Raw genomic sequence first — 18,479 nt, 5'->3', positions numbered from 1 at the left:
AAAGAAAATTGTGAAATTTTATGACTAACTTTATTTGTTCTCAGTCATCATCTGACTCCTGACAGTCTTTACATGTTTAACAGAGGAGGGACAAAGTACATCCTGTTAGACAGGCTCCAAGCAGGAGTAAGACTGACGCTATGGTTGTGGAGCCTGCATTCCCGAGATTGCATCCGTCGTACGTGCATGTATGAGCACATGTGTAATCCCCGGCAACTGACGTGTAACAGTCATTGCCATGGCCGTAACGGCTGCAGTCGCGGATAAACGTCTTGGAACCATCTGGAATAAATGAAAACGTAATGAGATTTTAGCAAAAGTCAGGCAAACCGAGCCACGTCTCCGAAAAAGAAACTTGATTTGACCATCTCCCCCTGGTGCCAACCAACGAAAACGAAACGTGGGCGGAAGGCCTGCCACCATTTCTGCCTCCAAATCGGTAATTTGTAATGAACGAAATAATGAATTACAATCTTAAAAACAAAGATTGTTGAGCTCCTAGAAAGCCTTTTAGGGTTTTTTCAGCCAACATAAATAATTACATATGCAGCCCGTAGAGGTTTTTCTGGGACATAAAAAACCCTTTGAGGTTATTCACAAGCTCAAGAATCTTTAAGGATTTTTCATTTGGCTGCAAAACTTCGGGGGGGGGGGGCATATTTGTGTCGACTGAAAAACCCCAAAAGGTTTTTGATTGAAAAGCTATAAAACCCTTCTTTTTAAGGGTGTTGTGGGGTCTGAACCGACCAACTTGTTGTATCCCTGTACAGGATACCCTAAAAGAACGAAGCTGAGACTAAAACTATTGCCAGTGGGTGGAGGAGCTTTCTAGAAGAAGATGAGAAGAAGCCATTTTGATTTGGTGTTCTGGTTCTCCGGCATTTGGGAGAAGGGTTTAGGGTATATACATATATGTTACACTTACTTACCACTTTTGGTTGTCTTCATGACTATGCAGTAATGCTCTACACCACTGCAAGTTTGTGTCTTGTAAGAGGAGAGGGAATCCCTGCACGCAAAGTCACCGGCATCACTGTCGATACTACACACATAGCAATTCAGAGATAATGCTGGAAGCAAGAGAAGTCATTGGTTTAAACATGCGCCATATCTTACAATGACCAATACTGATCTATATTAGTAGATCGGATAAACAATAAAGACTGAAAGAAACAGAAGAGAGTCAATAGGAACGCAAGTCCCCCGAAACGCCAACGTGAACGCCTATCCCATCGTTTGACATCCTGATGATGAAGTCGAACAATAATGGGGTAGGCGTTCACGTGGACTTTTCGGGCGCTTTGCGAAAACTCCCTATTAGTCTCCGTTTCTCCGCCGAGTAGTCGGAGCCCTGCCTATAGCTTTCCGTCCAAGAAGTTCCATCTAAGCTAGGCTAAGACAAGATCTCATTGGACATGTTTGGTATTCTGATTCATTTTGTCCAAAACTCACCCACTCCAAAAAGGCTCGTCAGAGTTGCAAAACAAACCAAGGTTTTTCCTGAAGGTGACAGCATGGTTGCTACTATTCCGTTTACGAAATTCAGACCTGTTTCACACCTCGGCGTTTTGGTTGCGACGGGAAGGGAAATTCGGGTAGGAGATTATCAACATGAGAGAACGTTCAATGTGGCAAGTTTGACAGTGAATTAAACTAGAAGTACCCCTATTCATTAAATGGTTAACCGTTACATTAACTTAAGGGAAGTTTGTTTATCGTTGGCCAGTATGTATATTGTTAACATAACTTCAAAAAATACAAATAGACCCGGTCGCTTGGGCCCCATTGCGCTGGATTTTATTTGTCGACGGTCACTTATTCAAATACGTACATGTACACTGTTAGCATGCGTTAGCAGCAAATGTCTCCTTAAGGAAGGGGACGTCAATTTTTAGATTCAACCTTTATTTTTTATTCCTGACCAAAACATTCTCATCATTGTACTTATACTACTTCTTATGAGGGACCGGCCGACGAACAGAGCTGGGTGCCAACTTGGGGATGTTGGGGGGAGGGGGGATTCTATGGTGCCAGAGATATTTTATTATTTACCGCTGTTGGAAATCGAGTTTTCAATATTTATCGCCGATCAATAAAAGCAATGAGATTATCACATGGATCCATTTCTAATCGTATGTAGAGTTTGAAAATAGAAAAATATATATTGGTTATCCGACGTTTTTTCGCCTCTCAACAATGCAATATTGCTGCACAGGCACTCAAATCATCAATTTTCCCTCCCAAATCGGTCTGGTCGTTACTCGTCGTGTTCGCAGATGACGCGCGCTTCGCATGCGTCATGGGGAATTCCCATTTGACATTTCCGCGTTAATATTATCGTTTTACACTATAAGTGGTTCGAAGCAAGCCAAAAATTGAATATCTCAACGCTGCTGTAAGTAATTCCTTTCACTACGTCCGTTTATTGCCTTCATTAAGTGATAAGGGTCTGGGTGTTGCTGAACGTCATGCAGCAGGGAGGCAAAATATCTCCCGGCTTGGGTGATATGAGACTCCCGGGGCAGTCCATTTCGTCATCCCGTTCATGCTGTCATGTGGTGAGGGTCGAAGCCAGTCCACCGCGTCCGGAGTGTAAGGGTGATCGTTGGCCGTGACGCAGAATGTCACCCTGGGTGATGTTCTGTATGTCTATACAGTAGTTCTGTATACAGGACATCATCCCACAGGGTGACATTATGATTGCACTATGTGAAACCCTGTCTAAATTCTGTGCATTCTTCTATGCAGGATTTGTTAAATACTGACCCTATGTATTTCCCACTCTTCCTGTATACACAAGGTCGAGAGGTAGGACTATCGGCACTTAGTATAATGCCTACCAGACTGTCCTAATTCTGGGAAACCGCCATTCCAGCTAATATGCCAGTCATTGTTGAAATATCTGGATATATCATGTATGCCTGAGCATATCGTCTATGATATGTTTGATGCGAATTGAGGACGACTCATGATTTATGTAGGCCCAATCCTGAAAGTTCGGTAATATATATGACACTAAGCCAGCTTTCTCACCATAAAATAATCATCAGAGTCATTAAAAAATATGTACTTCTTTCAAATGACAGTGTATTTTTCGGATTAGCGGCTTTTCTCCCTGATTTCGGATGAGCGGGTCAAATTTTTTTATTTCAGATTAGTAGATCTTTTCCCTGATTCCGGAAAAGCGGAAAATAAGACTAGCGGGATCTTTTTTAAAGTAATTTTATAGTGTACTTTTCGGACTAGCGGGTCTTCGGACCAACGCACCTTCGGACTATGGGACGGTCATCGGTATTTCAAGGGGAGGGAATAATTTCTCATGCATCTTATCATGTAAAGATTCTCTGTGGCCATTGACGGTTACCGGAAGATTAGTTTATATACCGTGTGCGTGCAATGAAAAATCGATGAAAACCTCGAACTATTGATTTAGACAACTAACTGTACAGCAGCTATTCGCAGTGTTTGCTGAAGAAATACATGTAAACCACACTGACACTTTTTGTTGCCAGCTCTGGCGTTCTTCTCATTGTATCCAATAGCATTCCGCGATAATGAGGTCACTGCAGCTGCTGCCCTCTATTTCCCCATGGCTGAATTACAGGCAATGTCGGACAAACATGCGGTTTTGTAATGGATTCAGGCTTTCTAACCAGGGCAGTTAGATTCAATCTGGCACATGTCCGAGTGTTGGAAATACTACATAATTGTTCTGAATATTTCTCTCTCTGACTCTATGGTATCATTCATGCTAAAAACAATGCAGGGTCAAAGATAATTGACTTTGAAATAAGCTCAAATGCGTAGAAATAAGTGTCGATGTCCGACTGTCACGTGACTAAAACGTCATCAATATCTTATTCAAATGACCTTGTGAGCTATAAATAGTAACGTCGCGGAATGCTATTCCTTATATTTTCCATTACGTGTATTTGCCGTTGCTGGATTAGGCCTAATGACCCCCATGAAATATGTTTTGTGGGGACGATGTCATCAAGACCTTTGAAAAGCCAGTAAAATAACTGGAATTTAGACCTTCGTGCGAGCGGGCTTTGTGTATGTATAATGTAGGTTTGAATTCTTTTGATTGCGAGGTTAGGGGCAAAAACGGTACAATTTCTTTTTCATTTTCAAGAGATTCCGACCAACAATGTCTGACATCCCACCAGGCTTGGAGTTGCAGGTAGATCTTATTTTCTACCTGAAGGGTGAACTTAAAAAGGAGGAACTCGAGAGTTTCAAGGATGAAATTGGATTTTTCAAAGCCATCCAACCCTACTACTTAGAGAAATGCAAGACCTTTGAAAAGGTTTGGCAAGAGCTCGAACAGTAAGTTGATGGAAGGATTTCAAAGAAAGCTATTCGTTACTCCATTTGTCATTGGCGTGTATCAATATAAACAGAGTCATTGGCGTGTATCAATAAACAGAGCTGGCACTGCGGCTAATGAATGCCTTTATATTAAGGCTTCTAGAGAAAATCTTGGACGTTGACTAATCAAGGGCTCTTGTCTTATTAACCCCAATTTGCCTTACCACGTCCTCCCAAAACTAGAGGCTTAAGACCAGACAGTCATGGGAATTTGAAAATGATAATTTTGAATATGTGTCGGCCAAAGGGTTGAGGTCATAATGTTTGACATAACATGATATCAACACGACTGCGGTAACTGTAGAAAAAAATTTTTGTGTTTTTTCATTGACATAATGTTATCATTTTCACCCGTGTGCTTGCATTACAGGAGACAACATATTAAACTTGGTGACTATGAATTTATCATCAAGTGTCTGCAAAGGATGGGAAAAGTAATGCAAATTGAAGCAGTTGCAGTATATGAGGACAAAATAAACATAATATTAGGTTAGTAGGATGTTTTATAGACTCAATGGTTTAGCTTATTTCAAGCTTTTTGCTAAAATGTCACTTGCACATATGAAAGATAAGCCACAGCAAACACATTCGAGGCAAAGGTCTGGACAGCATCTGGGAGAGATGTTAACTGCAGAGTGACAACACTACTCCAAGAACGTACATGAACATGAATTTCTACATTGTGTACCACATATCCTTATATATCATACATCAACAAGTCAGATAAGCCAAGGTCGTTTTTATTGATCTGACATGTCTCTTTTTGTTCTAGGCAAGCAACCAAGAAGAAATTTAGGAGAATCTGTTCAACCAGACGATGAAGATTCCATCCCCAAGTTTGGCACTCAAGCATCGATCCCGTATATTGGCTATCCAAGACAGGGCGAGAGCGAGTCCACACAGTCTAGGAGTCTTGAACTGACACCGGTTCCCCCTTCTCAAGAATCATATATGAGATGTCATTCAAATCCAGCCGCTGAGACCAGCACATACCAATCACAGCTGCATTATCCATTATCCAACTGTGATCGATCATCTACGGAACTAGAGAGCGGTAATTTTAAACAGGCACAAACCAGCCCTGCCCGGGCAACTGGTGGTGATTCGTCGTCTATGAAACTACAGACTGGTAATTTTGAACAGGCACAGGCCAGTCATGCCAAACCTACTGGTGGCGATTCAATGTCGATGAAACTACAGAGCAGTCAATTTGAAGAGGCACAGATGAGCCCGAACCAGCCTACCGGTGGTAATTCAATGTTTACAAAACTACCGAACATGCATTTTGAACAGGCACAGGCCAGTCATGCCCAACCTACTGGTGGTGATTCGTCGTCGATGAAACTACAGACTGGTAATTTTGAACAGGCACAAACCAGTCATGCCCAGCCTGCTGGTGGCAATTCGTCGTCTATGAAACTACAGACTGGTAATTTTGAACAGGCACAGACCAGTCATGCCCAGCCTGCTGGTGGCAATTCGTCGTCTATGAAACTACAGACCGGTAATTTTGAACAGGCACAGGCCAGTCATGCCAAACCTGCTGGTGGCAATTCGTCGTCTGTGAAACTACAGACTGGTAATTTTGAACAAGCACAGGCCAGTCATGCCAAACCTGCTGGAGGCAATTCGTCGTCTATGAAACTACAGAGCAGTCATTTTGAACAGGCACACGGCAGTAATGCCCAACCTACTGGTGGTGATTCGTCGTCTATGAAACTACGGACTGGTAATTTTGAACAGGCACAGACCAGTCCAGCACAGCCTGCTGGTGGCGATTCGTCGTCTATGAAACTACAGAGCAGTAACTTTGAACAGGCACAGGCCAGTCCTGTCCAACCTACTGGTGGCGATTCGTCGTATATGAAACTACAGACTGGTTATTTTGAACAGGCACAGACCAGTCCTGTCCAACCTACTGGTGGTGATTCGTCGTCTATGAAACTACAGACTGGTAATTTTGAACAGGCACAGACCAGTCCTGTCCAACCTACTGGTGGTGATTCGTCGTCTATGAAACTACAGACTGGTAATTTTGAACAGGCACAGACCAGTCCCGCCCAGCCTGCTGGTGGTGATTCGTCGTCTATGAAACTACAAACCAGTAATTTTGAACAGGCACAGACCAGTCCTGTCCAACCTACTGGTGGCGATTCGTCGTCTATGAAACTACAGACCAGTAATTTTGAACAGGCACAGACCAGTCCTGTCCAACCTACTGGTGGTGATTCGTCGTCTATGAAACTACAAACTGGTAATTTTGAACAGGCACAGACCAGTCCAGCACAGCCTGCTGGTGGCGATTCGTCGTCTATGAAACTACAGAATGGTTATTTTGAACAGGCACAGACCAGTCCTGTCCAACCTACTGGTGGCGATTCGTCGTCTATGAAACTACAAACTGGTAATTTTGAACAGGTACAGACCAGTCCCGCCCAGCCTGCTGGTGGTGATTCGTCGTCTATGAAACTACAGACCAGTAATTTTGGGCAGGCACAGACCAGTCCCGCCCAGCCTGCTGGTGGTGATTCGTCGTCTATGAAACTACAGACCAGTAATTTTGAGCAGGCACCTGCCTATTCAACCCAACAGTCTGAAGGTGATTCGTCGTCTATGGAACTACCGATTTTTCTTGATGAACAGGCAGAGACCGAACTTTCCCAACAACCAAGTGGTGAGCCATCTTCCGCAAAGCTACCGAGTTGTCTTGATGAACATGCAGAAACTGAAGGTGATTCGTCGTCCATCAAACTACCGATAGTTCTTGATGCACAGTCAGAGGCCGAACCTTCCCAGTCAACAGATAGTGGTGAGCTATCGTCTGTCGAACGGCAAAATGGCCATGATCAGAGAGGCCAGTCACAAACCAGCTCTTCCCAACCTATTGAAGGTGGCCGTGGTTCTCCGTCCATGGAATGGCAAAGGGAAAACAGTGGCCTGACAGATACCACTTATACCAGCTCTTCTCGAGAATCGGGTGGCGATGCATCCTCTGTGAAACTTGAGAGCAGTGCTAACCAACTACTGGGGACGAAGAAGATGGAACTTGAGGAACTCCCATGTTATACGATCACATCAAACCCCCGAGGACTGTGTGTCATCATTAATAACATGGAATTCCACCCAGGTGAAGATGGGACAAAGTTGGAGAATCGACTAGGGAGTGATCGTGACGAAGGTTAGTACCCCCTTTCAGAGAAAACATTCTCTGAAGAGCACTTCCGTCATTTGTTTTTGATACAAGTACATCACTTCGTAATTACGGCGTTATCAATGACAGTTTGGAGATGCTTTGTACGTTCTGTAATTCTCTTCTAAAGTGAATGGTCACGACTGACAGATCATACCTTTCCGTCGAACACAATAAATCTTTTTCCTAACTTCAGGAGCCGCATCTAATTCGCATTTCGCATGTAGTACGTGGCTAAATGAGTAAATACGAATGCCTCGTGATACATGTACATGTATATCAAGCTTGGGTTTGAGAAGACATCGGACAAAGACAATAAATACTGTACATGATTTTTTTTTCTTGAACCCCAAAATAGTGTATTCATTTGGTACTCATCAACGTTTGGTTTGTTTTTTCAGCCAGGCTCTGCAAGACATTTACGAAGCTGAAGTTCAAGATTCAAAAGCACAGGGACCTTCCAGGTGACGACATTATAGACGTTGTAAAAGAGGTTGCTAGTGTTAACCACTCGGAGTACCACTGTTTAGCCTTTTGTATCTTGTCGCACGGCTCAGAAGGATGCATTTATGGTACAGATGGTCAAGCAATTGAGATCCGCGATATTACCTACCATTTCAAAGGTATTAACTGTAAGACTCTACGAGCAAAACCGAAGCTGTTCTTCATCCAAGCTTGCCAAGGAACTACAGAACAGATGGGTTTCCGGCACGATAGTAAAAACATGAAGACGTTGATTCTACCAAATGAAACTGATTTCCTGATTGGGTACTCAACACTGCCAGGGTTCAAGTCATACCGAAGTGAAACCCATGGATCATGGTACATCACTATGTTGACGGATATGCTAGATAAGTACTGTGATAGGTATGTATGCTGTGTGCTAGTCTTGGAGTTGGCCTATTTCTTTGGTGATCGATCATAACCCCAGCCCCATCACCCTTATGCCCATTCCCACACTCAAGTTATTCTGCGTTCCAGGGTAGGCACAGTTTCAGGAAATTTCCCCCCCCCCCCCACTCAATTTGGAATCTGAATTGTTTTCTATGCAGTTGGCTGTAAATCAAGGACGATTCAGAAAATGTTGGTTATCTTTGGCCCTCATTTCCGACCTGCATCCGTGCCTGAAGGTATGGCTGAACTTCCTGTCAGTACGATCTTTTTAATTTTTTTTGTTTCAGGGATGACCTTATGAGCATCATGATCAAAGTTAATGAGGAAGTTGCCGAAGGAAACGCGAAAATTCCGAGGAGTGTAAATGTCGGGAAGCAGAATCCGTTGCCATATGCAACACTGCGCAAGAAGGTTTTCCTGAAAAGTTACTAAAGAATGGCCTTGCCATCAAATTGAAAGCCCCTTGACTGATGACGTCAGGGCTGAGAAAAGCGAGATGCAAAAATGGAAGGAAAATTTGATGTCTGAAAATATAAGTGACTGATTAAAAGGTATTTTAGAATTGAAATTGACCCGTCCGTCGGGTCTAATGTTGAAATACCAAACCCTTGAGGGTGGAGCCGAAGAGTTGAAGAGCCTGAGGCGAGGGTTTATGACGTAATGCTTGTGAGAAAAATTCAGCATCAGCTCGCCGTTTTGTGGGTTGAATTGCCTTGGGAATTGTCTCATCTTGGGTCGCATCTACGCATGCTGATGAAAAACGGGTCGCCATCTTAAAATGCGTGGAGTATTTTAAGATGGCGCCACGTCCATCTCTTATTGACAACCAGCTTTAATGAAGCATACAGATTATACTGTACATAAATCCATACACAACTACAAGTGAAATAATTGGGTTTAGGGTTTAAAGGATAATCCCTTTTGATAACTTCTCTTGTACTTTCATTATGTATAAAGCCTTAAAATCTCTGTTTTCATCCAAGCGGATTTATGAATTAATCTTCGATCAAAATTTTGGGGTAAAAGTAATAAGAATAAAGGCTACTATTTTGCTCACACAACTTATGCCAGATCTATGAAGATTACCCATGCCACTCGAGAATATTTCAAACTCTGGCTATGTGTGAAATGGTGTACGTTTGACCAATAAATGCCCTTGAAATCTTATTAGCTTATTCAATTCTTCTGTGTGTTCACTTTTAATAAAAAAACATTACAATGCAATATTCAAAGTTATGGACGTACACAAAGTGTGTTTTTCTGGACAAACATTCTCCTTAGTAAATAAAGTTGTTCATCGTCCATTTTAGTCCCATTTTAACGGTGTTACACACACAAAAAATTATGACGAATGCTTCGTGGAACCGGAGTTTTTCAATGAATTTATTGAAAGACATTACCAGACTAACCGATAACAAAATAACCACCACAGAAGTAATGACGTCACGTCCATCTTTAACAACATCCGGGTATTGAAAAATAACAATAGAATTTATTACTTATGGCATTGTCATTATCAGGATCAGAAAAACGCCCGGACATGTTCACGAAAAGAAAAATAATTACTCTGCGACAAAGTTTGGTAATTTTTGCCGCAGACATTATAATTTGAACTTTTCAACTGCCAAGTTAAGCCAATACACTTTTGTCAGTTGATAGAAAGGAAGATGTTTTAAAGTTCAGTTTGGCTAATTTTGGGTAAGGAGTTGTTTGAGAGTACTTCATCTTCTGTCACGATTAGACTTCTGTCTAACGAAGGCTAACATGGCGCAATCGCTCCATTTGACGTTGTTTGGTATTGACGGACTAATGACTGAGAAACATGGTTGAGAAACCAAGCGAAAAATTGGTGCCTTTTGAGTGGAATCAATGGCAAGGGTTCGTCACCTGGCTGCAAGTGTCATCGTGTTTGTTGGACAACACGCAAGTATCATTCATGGTTCAGTAGGTTGCGGTTAGGTGTATTTTATCGTGACTCTCATGGTTTTATACTCCATTATAATGACGGAGCAGTATATATTGAAGAGAGATGTAAAAACCTTGGTGACCAAGGACTCTTCAGGCGATCAGGCGATCTCAGATCGGTGAAACGAGAGTACTTTGATACAAGTATATACAAGTTCTAGGTAATCGCCGTTGTCACATGGCAAACTTTACTTAAAACTACTTATAAATTGCCTGTCACCTCGGAATCCAATGCAGAATCATACCTATAGGTCAGTTGTTTAAACACCATTTTATAAAACCTTTAGTGAGGAAACGCGTTTAATAATGATCAAAAGTGAACCAGGAAGCGAGTTATAGTGGTGTAAAGTGCAAGAAGAAAGGCCCTGAAGCCAGTAAATCTTCATATTTCCCCACCGGTCAAGACCACTCAATTGACATCTTTGACCAAAAGTGGTTACTTCTTTGGTTTCAATGCTTCATGACCTTACCCATCGGGTGCAAATGCAACTACACGCACAAAACAGATATAGTTACCTTTTCTTTTCAAATATATTCATGAGAAGTTTGTCGACAATTGTTTGCTTTATTACACTCGTCCATTCATCACAGTCTCGGCCCATTCATCCGTCTTATCAATTTCTCCGTTAAGCTTCTTGCTCTTCCTTCCATTAAGGGAACATTACAACGCTTTTAGCGCTCGGTTAATTTTTCCAGTCTTGTATGCGCGCTATTGATTCGTGTTTACTGCAGTTCTATTAATTTCACTCGATATTAACCGTATTAAGTTGCATCGACCTGTAGAACGTCATCTCAACGCCAAAGCTTTCACGCTGTCGGGCTTCCGTGGAATTTTCTGGTCAGCAAAGATGTGCGATTTCCCTTATTGGTTTCGTTATACGTAATTGCCATTACACTCAGTGAAAGAGATCCGTATGTATTCTATGTTTGACAATCGCAAGTAATCATTTGAGCAAAAACGACTTTCAAAAGCAATTTCGAAAACAGTTGTACGCTCGTCTACCCTACCATCATCATCATCATCGTATATAGCTACGTTCTTAAGAAATCAACGGTTTTTGAGCTTTCGAAAAAAAATTTTCGGCCAACAGAATTAAGATGCAAAGATTTTTCAGAATCTCTAGTACCATTAGGGTTTTTTCATTTTACCGAAAACCGCTACGAGGCCGAAAAACCTTTTTCAAAAGCTCTAACATATACCTATATTTATGAGTGCAATACCAATTGACATGTACATGTATATTTAACATTATAACTAAAACACGACAATAAAGTCTCTATTGCCATAGATTGTTGCAAATATTATTTCTTTTTTTTGAAGAACAGGATCGACAGCAACTGGTTATGGTGCCGTCTTCATGCAGGATACACTCAGAGATTTTAATGCATGGATCAATAAAAAATAAATGTACTGGAACATTCTTCTTCTATGATAATACATTGCTGCGGATATTGAAGTGCAGTGTACATGTAATTTGTTGGGGATATGACATGCCTGGTATAATTTTTTTCCATAGATCATAGCATTCTTTTATAAGTACATGTAATATGCCTGGCAAATTTTCAATGTCACCACCACTTTCATCCTATTTATCCATATGGCTGGCAGTTTGGTGTTTTTACCTAAAATCTGTTTTCTCCCCTGCTGTAGGATAGGCCCCAGCGCGCGTTCTAGCTTAAATGCCCAAAATGCTCCCTGGAGACACCCGAATTGTGTCTAAGGCGTTAATTGGAGGGTATCAAGGTAATGACTGTCATTAACAAGTTGGCTAAGTCTGGGCAGGAATTATGAGCTAAGCAACAGGGCGGAACTTTTTAGTCCATCTGCGGAAAGAAAGGTGTAAACTTGGAAAAGGTATTTACCAAATACTGGGGAGGAATACCAAGACAAAACGCACAGGAGCAGCGAAGAGGAGCTAACATCTTTGGAATAAAAGTAATCGGAAAAGAAGCAGCGAATTATCACGGTAAGGAACAGTTATGAAGAGGATTTTTGAGTTTCCTCGGAGTTAATTTTAGTTTTTGCGGTTCTTTAGCGGGATTAGCCCGGTTTAGCCGATTTTGTTCGGACGAGCGCTCGAGCGCCAGGGCGTGGAAAATGCCCTTAGCCTTCACGCAGGCCTTTATTGGTTTACCAAGGCAAGGCCAGCCACTCAAGTAGCAGACCGGAACAGGATAATATTCACTTGGTCAAGGTTATTATACAAATACATTGTATGGGAGAAAAATATTGCAACTTTCATCACTTTATTTTGGTATGCAGGCCAATATAAAAAGACACCACTTCGCACGGCATTCTCTGCCTGATTTTCTGCCTGATTTTCTGAAACATTTTTTTTCTCGTTTAGTTTTTTGGTGTACATTGCATTTTTAATGTGTATGTTTTGACCAAAAATTGTCACCTGTCATTTTGTGATGCCGAAAGTACGACAGCCATTCAATATCGAACACGGGTTTGATGAGCGTAACCAGGGTGTTGTAATGAAACAACTGATATAACGGAGTAAACCGTGGATATCATATAAATCTTCCTTGGGTAAACTAGCGTATTACATGAATGGGCGTCGTTACTTTAGTGTGATGGATATCAAACTGACGGTACATTGTACATGTTTGTACATTTTGTATTGTCTTCATGACTAGGGTCTGATAGCTGCCCTGGAACATGTATTCACGCGATGAAATCTTCTCACTCCCTTTGCCGGAACCTGATGCCTTCTTTCAATATTATGTTAGCATTTCTCACTAGAGTTCTCAATTCAAAATGCAGTTCAAACGCGATGGCAGTTTCTGGTAACACCCATGTAATTAGCTTATGTTTTCGACGAATAACAAATACAATCATTATTAGTGAGTTGATTTACATGTATTTGTTTTGCAATTTGATAAGGCACCGAGTCGTGTCACCGTCACCTAAACACTCACATTGGGCTGTCGTTTCCCCACGCTGGGTGTGCGAGGTGACCTTTTAGAAGCTAGCAATCTTGTTTCAATTCTGTTCTTGCCTGCAATAGTTCATCTGGCAAAAATATCACAATTCTTGAATTTGTAAATGGCGCCAAGCGCGCGGTCCATTCAGAGTCGGGGAAAAGGCGCTTGAGAGCGCTGACAGAATGATTTGTTATTCGTAAAGATATTCATACGTTTGAAAAGGAGAAATCCGAAGAATAGGGATTAGCTACTTTTTCGGTGTACGTTCTCTGTACAGAGGTAGGACTCTAATGGGAAGTATTGTGATACGAAAAGAATTGGGAGCACTTGTGTGTTTAGAAGTTACCAATGCTGTAGTGTTGTATGTTGAAACATGCATAGTAAGTCCACAAATCTAAAAACAAACACAGACTTCCCTTGGAGTAGGCCAATCTGTCGCGAATTTTGGAAATATGTTCCGGAGTGTTGATTGGCGAAGAGGCGTTGACTGTTCGCGTAATTAGATTGGGAACTTTTGCAAACTCGCAGTTTTAGTGAGGATATCGACTCAACTCCCTCGCGTTTCGAAGAAAGTTCCTCACTTCTCGAAGTGTCATCTTCTCTGCAAGGCTTCCAGCACATGTCATCTAACCACGTCTTGCATAGTGATTCACGATGGGACTCATCGCCGCATTTTAGCATTACAATGGCGCGAAAATGGCCTCCAACCAATAGCCAACTTTTCACATGAATAGAAAGAGAACTGTGTGTGCAATCTATATCCACGATGGGTAGCCAGGATTATATCCGTCCGCACGCAATTTCTCTCAAGTTGTTCCTCTCGTGACTGGAGACCATTCGTGCTTACTCGATACCTACTGTCGAGTTCCCATCCCCTCAGTTGTGATTCCTGCCTGTCACAACCTTCACGTCGGGTCGATAGAGGCGAAAGGCGCGTCCTGCCCTCCTCCGTCCAGGACCTACTCTCCCTCAGGTATGGTACGGTCCAATGACATTGCGATGGTCTATAGGTTTCTGATGACTGGGTTTCTTTAGGGCTCTCACCTGTGTGTTTGATATCATTCCAGGAGGACAATTGACGGCGGACATTGTTGGTTAAGAGAAGCGTCCCGGTTGGTTAGCCACGGATCAAACAGTCCTCGCTCTGTGCCCAAGTATAGTAGCACTTGCCATTTGGATATCTACAGACCGCCATGGAACCAATACCTGCAGCAGAACCAGTCAAGCCGAACATGTCTCACTCCAGTAAGCTCACAGAAGGTAGGTCCTTTTTCATCATTCAACCAGGAGATAGTGAAAGTAGCAGGGGCGAAACTGTTAGGGACAATAACTAAAGAAGTCCCTTCATTGCTTAGATAAAGTTAAAGAAAGTTTTGAATTCAGAACCGTATGGCGAACTAGTGAGATGTCCGTCTCGCTTGACCTCATTTTTTGTGGATATAAATTTAGCGACAATATTTGCGAGACGTAAACACGGGAAATGCTTGAAGCAATGAACTGGTGAAATTCAATAATAATCCATGAATTTGGTTATGGGTGATCAAATTCAGATCAAAACATTGGTCTCGAGCTTTTAGGTTTGGTTTCTTGAGAGCTGTTTCTCCTGAACGACCAGAATGCGTGGGTACACCAATTTATCACTCCGAGCACATGGTCCTCGCTGCCTCTGTGGAGGAATGCTGGCGATGAATGGGGTGAGGCCGGTGTCGGAGTTTCCATACGCCCAGTGATGGGGCATCATCGCAGCTGGCTCGGGGGAAACATTTAAGGATTTAATGGCTAAATTACCATGTATGGTTTCATGGGGTTTGGTAATATTATATTTGTTGTAAAATGGGATACTGAGAGAGGTTAAGAGGATATTTTGAGGCATCTGTCGTTGGCGTCCAATTTTACAACCAATTCTCGATCCAATGAAGTTGTGTAAAATATGAGCATCTTTAATTTTATTGGTATGTAGACGGAGAATATACTTTCATTTTACTGATATGAATTATATAACTGGCATTGTCTTTCCCAATACTCTTTGTAGAGGTGCATGTCTAAGGGTCATATTTGCTGATTGAAGCATGTATTCTCGTAACTGATTTTGGAAAAGGCGGGAAATAATTCTGTGTATCGCACCATAATCTATGAACGTACGATATACGACATTCCTCGTCGAGAAGTTTACTCCGCCTCATTAATGGTGTTTGTACAGTTTGCAAACTGTGTTGTTTGAATTATGTTTGGGTAAAGGTGTTTGTCATCAAATACAAACCTAGACTATTTGTCCTAAACTGGACACTAGGTCAGCTTTACCTCCCCCCTCCCCCCCCCCCTCCCGCCAAAAGAATGCTCGGGTGGAGAAACTTGTTAAAGTTCGGCGTAGCATAACATGTCTCCCGGGAAAAGGTGTTCGCTCCTATTGTATGATGACGGATTAAGGTATGTGGTTTAATAGAGACCATGACCGTATTAGTACCTCTTAGATAAACAGCGCATTATAGAATCATTTTCCCCGGACCCCTCTATACGAGGACTTTTCAAACTTTCACCTGTCTCTCTGAACCATGATGAAGTGAATTGGCCATGTTCGTTTCAAACACGGTCTCATTACCCAAAGGAGATACGAGATTAACTTATCACATATGGAGTTATCTCAAACGCGTGACTTTTGCAAGCCACGTTGCGTAACGCTTGTCACACGAAAAGGTAGTGTATGTATTACGTAAGACCGTTCTGCTACAATAGTTGGGCGGTGGCAGAAAAGGGATAAGCCTTGAATTGGTATTGGTGTATTGATGATCAGAAGCACTTCAGAGTCGATTCAAAAAAGGACTACACGGCTGACGGACGTTTCTCAAAGGAACCTTTGCCTGAAACTCACAAGAAATGTTCTTTTTTCCTGGCGATGAGATAGGCCAAGGTAAGTTGTTATACTTGGCGATGGTACATGTAGTGGATATGCTCTGCCGCTTGTTTTCTGATGCGGATCTGTCACTTATCGTCATTGAGTTCTTGGTCTTTGGTGCGTCATACTGCAAGAGATTCTCTGAGTCTTCGAGGCAAAAGGTTAATATTGTGATCGACGCAGTAGTCCTACTACCGTATAGTTTTGACATATATTGTAATCTTCTAACTTCTCCTTCCTCATCCGCTCAAAGATAGACGAGTTAGTTTTTGTTTACAAACTGATCGGCATGCCCCCTCCCCCTTGGCCACCAAGGTTCCTGCATCTTATCAATAATTAAGATATTCTGTTCTTAGATTTAAAGGTAGTGTTGGACATCGGGGGTAAGCATGTTCCCCTGGCACAAAAAAACATTACGCGACCACCAATATCATTGGTTTTACTTTCCAACCCATGCAGTTCATCGCATATTTCATGTAGCTTTCTGCCCCAAAAGTTTGATTGTCAATTTCATTTTACTCTTTGGAGATCGCATTTTTTCTCAAAATCTGAAAATCTGGTACAGTCTTATCGGCATTCCATTCTTTCCCACACTCCCAACTATTAACTTCGCAGAGTTTTTAGGTTCAATTTCGCATCTTTTATCAGAGGTTTATCGCGATCATTTTTGATTGTGCTACAAACAATATCTCCACTTGCTGCCCAAGTAACTTTTCATTCTATTGTGTTGCACTTGTCTACCAGATGAATACATCTTTGTCATAAACGACAACCTCCCATCGGTTAAAGATGGTGAGGCCAATAATCAGCTGAACCCTGGGGTTTGTAACGAAATATGTCGCGAATTGTTCTCCGTATTGTCACCAGAATTCACATGTTTATGTCCAACTAGTGCGGAGGGAGTGTCAGCCCACTTCGTTGGTTTTGACATGAAATATTCACACATTCGATACTTCCTGGTGATGTGCCGTGGTGTCGACATAGTGTTTTGTACTGTCTTTATGCAGGTGTTATCCATGTTATGTCTGAGAGAACGATTAGAAGAGATCCCGGTGCGCAAGAAGATATCTGGTACCCTGTAGCTTTTATATCCGGAGATGAACAAAATGCAGGATCCATGTTCTCAGGCGACGTTCTACCTATTATTTGGTGTCACTTTCATGTACATGTACACGTGGGCCTCCATGTACATGTATTGTGGTGACGAGTAAACCATAGCTACTACATGTTGTACATACTGTATCGATACTACATGGCATATCACAGCTTTCGCTAAATAGGACGTTATGAAATGTCCCACACCCTCAAACAAATTAAAAACGAATATCCCACAGAATCTATTGTCACCAGGTAATGCCGGCTTATCATGATGGAGCAGTGATTTATAAGCTACCGGTATAGTATGAAAGTAGGTAGGATTTAATGAGAACACTCACACCGACTCCAGCTGCCCCTCGTCCTTGTATTTAATACTCTTAATGGACGTATTAATGGACGTATTTACTTAACCGACTTGTTGAAAAGTTCTTATAACAATAAAAACCCATTCCTGTAACAATAAAACACCAATACTTTGACAATGATGAGAACTAGAGGTTAATTAGCAGTGGCTGTGTTTAATGCTAAGTAAGAGAGGAACAAGGAATGGTGACATCGATTATCAAGCAGTTTATAATACTATATAGAGTAAGAATTGTCAGGAAATGCAATGAAACGAATGAAATAACACTTCGGGATATTTTTTAATAATCGGCCATTTTGGCTAATCACAAGGGGCCTGCCCTATGGAAAGGGCTAATTTTCCCTTTCTTGTCCTTATCTCATGCAGAGACGCCCACACTTGAAATCCTTGATGCTAATGATAATGACTTCGAGAAAAAAGCTAAGTAATTGAGTTTCGCCACGTGAATTGGCTACTCAATTTCAGGTGACTAGATGAGAACATTATTACAGATACACCACTAAGGTTATAAAAAACCCTTTGAAGGTCTAGGATATAACCAAGAATTTTCATTTAATGTCCATTGCAAGCCTTTTACCTGAACAGTAACAGAGATCATAAAGATCAGACATGTATGTATATAAACTCTTTGCAAAGATCCATCAAGATTGTGCCGGTTAATTTGGACATCAACCCCTTCATTAAGTGAAGAAAGAAACAATATTTGCCAAAAGCGTTGTCATTCCATTTGAAGAATGACCTAGATGCTCTGAAAACGCTATTTTATACTCCTC

The 18,479-nt window shown here is 41.8% G+C and overlaps 2 protein-coding genes across 10 annotated transcripts in view; both read left to right on the top strand.

Moving 5' to 3' along the window:
- The first annotated feature begins 2,326 nt into the window (after positions 1-2,326).
- Positions 2,327-11,701, top strand: LOC135492129 (treacle protein-like). The gene is made up of 6 exons (XM_064778333.1): positions 2,327-2,395; positions 4,136-4,329; positions 4,742-4,860; positions 5,144-7,549; positions 7,963-8,428; positions 8,743-11,701. Exons 2-6 carry the CDS (start codon positions 4,151-4,153, stop codon positions 8,885-8,887), a joined length of 3,315 nt encoding a protein of 1,104 aa, XP_064634403.1. The 5' UTR covers positions 2,327-2,395; positions 4,136-4,150; the 3' UTR covers positions 8,888-11,701.
- Positions 11,702-13,121: 1,420 nt separating this feature from the next.
- Positions 13,122-18,479, top strand: part of LOC135492075 (paired box protein Pax-5-like) — a 77,385-nt gene continuing 72,027 nt past the window's right edge. For 5 of the 9 annotated variants that reach the window (XM_064778279.1, XM_064778254.1, XM_064778264.1 and 2 more), the window contains exons 1-2: positions 13,651-14,324; positions 14,419-14,611. In XM_064778279.1, coding sequence (XP_064634349.1) covers positions 14,545-14,611 — 67 coding nt within the window. In that variant the 5' untranslated portion in view covers positions 13,651-14,324; positions 14,419-14,544. The other 4 variants (XM_064778236.1, XM_064778245.1, XM_064778272.1 and 1 more) reach the window with 4 other exon arrangements.

The sequence above is a fragment of the Lineus longissimus genome, chromosome 1 (genome assembly GCF_910592395.1).
Source record: "Lineus longissimus chromosome 1, tnLinLong1.2, whole genome shotgun sequence".
Taxonomy (NCBI): domain Eukaryota; kingdom Metazoa; phylum Nemertea; class Pilidiophora; order Heteronemertea; family Lineidae; genus Lineus; species Lineus longissimus.
The sequence above is the reverse complement of the archived record's forward strand: the minus strand, read 5'-3'. Positions and strand labels throughout refer to the sequence as shown.